The 3,670-nt window shown below is 63.7% G+C and overlaps 1 protein-coding gene across 1 annotated transcript; it reads left to right on the top strand.

The window, feature by feature from the left end:
- The first annotated feature begins 1,771 nt into the window (after positions 1–1,771).
- LOC115382440 (protein phosphatase 1 regulatory subunit 3B) lies at positions 1,772–2,856 on the top strand. Its single transcript, XM_030084162.1, has 2 exons — positions 1,772–1,849; positions 2,094–2,856. Exon 2 carries the CDS (start codon positions 2,107–2,109, stop codon positions 2,848–2,850), a length of 744 nt encoding a protein of 247 aa, XP_029940022.1. The 5' UTR covers positions 1,772–1,849; positions 2,094–2,106; the 3' UTR covers positions 2,851–2,856.
- The last annotated feature ends 814 nt before the right edge of the window (positions 2,857–3,670 follow it).

Below are 3,670 nucleotides of genomic sequence, written 5' to 3'. Positions count from 1 at the left end.
TACTGAATTACAGCTGAGCTGATTCCTCCTCATGACATTCTGGGGTGTGTGCAAACTGCCATTCCACAAACTGACACCACTGGCTGAAAAATAATAGTGGTGTCCTTCTCAGAACCTTTGGCCATGGCTGTACATTCCTGCTGACACAGCACACTGCACTGGTGCGCTGGCGCACACTAAAGCAGCTAGCCTTGGAGCTAAAGCAGCTAGCCTTGGAGCTAAAGCAGCTAGCCTAGGCGCTAGCCAGGCGGTTCTTACTGTGACCAGTCTCCTGTCATCAGATCCGACGTTCCAGACTCGGCAGACACCAGAACCACACCTTCCTCCTCAGTACCACTGGCGTTAGCTTCCAGGCTAACGGCGGTTCCGTTTGGTTCCGTCTGCATCGCGTCACGTCTCCGACTCCGTCCCGGGCCGATGGAGGTCGGCTGGCGGGGTTCAGGTTCCGTTAAGGTTCCACCGCTATCAGAGTGCCGACCTCTCCAGCTGACTGACACCGATCTCTACAGGACCCGTCGCCGCTGGGCTCTTTGCTTCGTCCGGCGTTTGGAGGTCAGCGGCTGAAAAACGCCTCCACGTTCCGGAGGAACCCTCAGAAGCTTCTGGAAGGCGGGAGAACCAGGAAACACCCGCTGCTTCCACATCAACTTCCTGAGCATCGACAAGAGCTAACCCGCTAACCCGTTAACCCGCTAACCTGCTCACCAGCTAACCGGCTCACCATCTAACCCACTAGCCAGCTAACCCGCAAACCTGCTAACCCGCTAACCGGCTCACCATCTAACCCACTAGCCAGCTAACCTGCTAACCCGCTAACCGGCTCACCATCTAACCCACTAGCCAGCTAACCTGCTAACCTGCTAACCCGCTAACCTGCTCACCAGCTAACCGGCTCACCATCTAACCCACTAGCCAGCTAACCCGCAAACCTGCTAACCCGCTAACCGGCTCACCATCTAACCCACTAACCCACTAGCCAGCTAACCCGCTAACCTGCTCACCAGCTAACCGGCTCACCATCTAACCCACTAGCCAGCTAACCCGCTAACCTGCTAACCCGCTAACCGGCTCACCATCTAACCCACTAACCCACTAGTCAGCTAACCCGCTAACCTGCTCACCAGCTAACTGGCTCACCATCTAACCCACTAGCCAGCTAACCTGCTAACCCGCTAACCGGCTCACCATCTAACCCACTAGCCAGCTAACCTGCTAACCTGCTAACCCGCTAACCTGCTCACCAGCTAACCGGCTCACCATCTAACCCACTAGCCAGCTAACCTGCTAACCTGCTAACTGTGCAGCTTCCAGCCCTGCAGGAACGTTCTGTTGTTTCTGAGAACCATGGCGTTCCACAGGGTTCTGTGGTGGAGCCTCTGCTCCTCCCACTGCGCTGCCGTCTGGAGGAACTCCATCAGGAGACACCAGGAAGAAGATCCACACATCTATTGATCAGTGAAGCAGCTGATGAGGTCAGAGGTCACCGACCCTTTATGCAACAGAACAGAGTCAATATTTACTGGCGGTCAGCTGATGGGGGGGGCGGGGGGCGGGGGGGGGGGTTCTAAAGAGAACCTCTAGTTATACAGAGAGCCTCTGGCTCCCAGACAGACCCGGCTCCAGCGGAACCTTCAGCTCCCCTCTCCAGGACGGGCTGATCACTCCGCGGCCGCGGCCTCTGATTGGTCGAGCCGGAGTGTTCACGTGAAGCCGGTGTGCGCGTTTGAAGGAGGGCGGCGGGTCGCGCGCCGCGGGTCACAATGCGAGCGGAGGAGCGCGGGCGCGAGCGGAGCCGCAGCTGTGCACGGAGCTCCACGCGCTGCTGACCGGGACGCCGGGCGGACCACAGGTAACGGACCGAACCGGAGGCTCCGGCCGCACGAGCCGCTGCCGGTCCGGGGCTTTCTGACCCGGTTCTGGATCCGGTTTTCCCGCGCGCTTTCTGAGTCGAACCGCGGTTTTTTGCGCGTGGTGTGAATGAAGCGTTTCCCGCGGGGGCGGGGCTAAAGCAGCCGCCGTGTGATCACCTGAACGCAGCATGGGAGTGGGCGGGGCTTCGTCTGTGACGTTGACGGCGGTGTCCTGTGTTGCAGCCGCCGGACCGCCATGCCCATCGACATGACGCCGCTGTGCCCGACCCCGGACGACTTCCTGCCGCCGGCCCGCCGGCCGGTGCTGCGGTTCGAGCGCCGCGCCCGCCCCGGCGCCAAGCGGGTGACGTTCGCCGACCAGCGCGGCCTGGCGCTGACCCGGGTCAAGGTGTTCTCCCAGCTGGACGACCCCGTGCTCATCCCCGCCGCCGTCCGCGAGGCGCTGCGCTCGGCGGCGGCGGTGGCGGCGGCGGCGGCGGACCGGCCCCGGCTGGACTTCGCCCCGCCGTCCTCGGACTACCTGCGGTTCCGGCGGAACCTGGAGACCAACCTGGTGAGCCTGGAGCGCTGCGAGCTGCGCGGCGGCGCCCTGGCCGGCACCGTGCGCGTCAAGAACGTGGCGTTCGAGAAGCGCGTGGCGCTGCGCGTGTCGTTCGACGCCTGGCGCAGCCACGCCGACGTGGACTGCGTCTACGTGCGCGACGCCTTCCCCGGCGCCGCCGGCGACGCCTTCGCCTTCTCGGTGCCGCTTCCCGCCGCGCCGCCGCCGCAGCGCCGCGCAGAGTTCGCCGTGCGCTACGCCGTGGCCGGCGCCGAGCACTGGGACAGTAACCACGGCAACAACTACGGCATCGCCTGGGCGCCGGCGTGGAGCCGCCGCCCGGACTCCGCCCACTCCGGCAGCTCCGCCTGGTCCCGGGGGGCCCTGCCCGACTGGCCGGGCTTCGCCGGATACGAGGACGTCGGGCCGTACTACTGAGCGCCGCCGGGGGCGGGGCTTCGCCAGGGGCGGGGCTTCGCCAGGGGCGGGGCTTCGCCGGTTCTGGATCTGCACTGAAACACTCACACCTGGAGGGCCGGGTTCTGCTGGAGAACGTGTGAAGACTGGTGTTCTGGTTCTTCACAGCGGGGGGCGGGGTGTCGGGGGACCACCCACAGGCCCAGGGGTCAGGGGTCAGGGGTCACCCGGTCCAGCTCCGGTCTGGAGGCGGAGCCCGAAACGCCACCTGTTCACAGGACAGTTTCTATGTTGGACGGTTCAGAACCCGGAGAACCTGGACAGCCTGGAGGAGCAGACCCGCCGGGCCCTGCAGGTCCCTGGTGGTCCCCGGTGGTCCCCGCCGGGCCCTGGTGGTCCCTGGTGGTCCCCGGTGGTCCCCGCCGGGCCCTGGTGGTCCCTGGTGGTCCCAGCCGGGCCCCGCCAGTCCTCAGTCCTGTGAGTGGAACCTGATCTGTTTGACTTGAACTTTGGGGTCAAAGGTCAGTGTTTGATATGACCTGGAGAACCTCTGGTGGGGACCTGGTCTGAGTCGCGGACCCGGCCTACCCGGTCCTGGTCCGGGTTCTGCGGACCCGGTTCTGAAGTCCTGAAGAGAATCAATGTTTTAAAAAATCCACAATAAAAACTGAACTTTTTAACGTCACGAGTTCAGAACGTCTCCGTTTGATCCTCCTGAGCCGCAGAACCAGAGACCGGGTCTCTAGGACCTCTTTTCCACCAAACCGGTTCCCGGGCCGAACCGGGGGGGGCGTCATCGCGTCAGTACAGGTTTCCCAGACCTTCTCGGCCCGGGTCCCGC

This window comes from Salarias fasciatus (assembly GCF_902148845.1).
Source record: "Salarias fasciatus chromosome 7 unlocalized genomic scaffold, fSalaFa1.1 super_scaffold_4, whole genome shotgun sequence".
In the NCBI taxonomy this organism is placed as follows: Eukaryota; Metazoa; Chordata; class Actinopteri; order Blenniiformes; family Blenniidae; genus Salarias; species Salarias fasciatus.
This window is presented reverse-complemented; position numbering and strand designations above follow the sequence as displayed.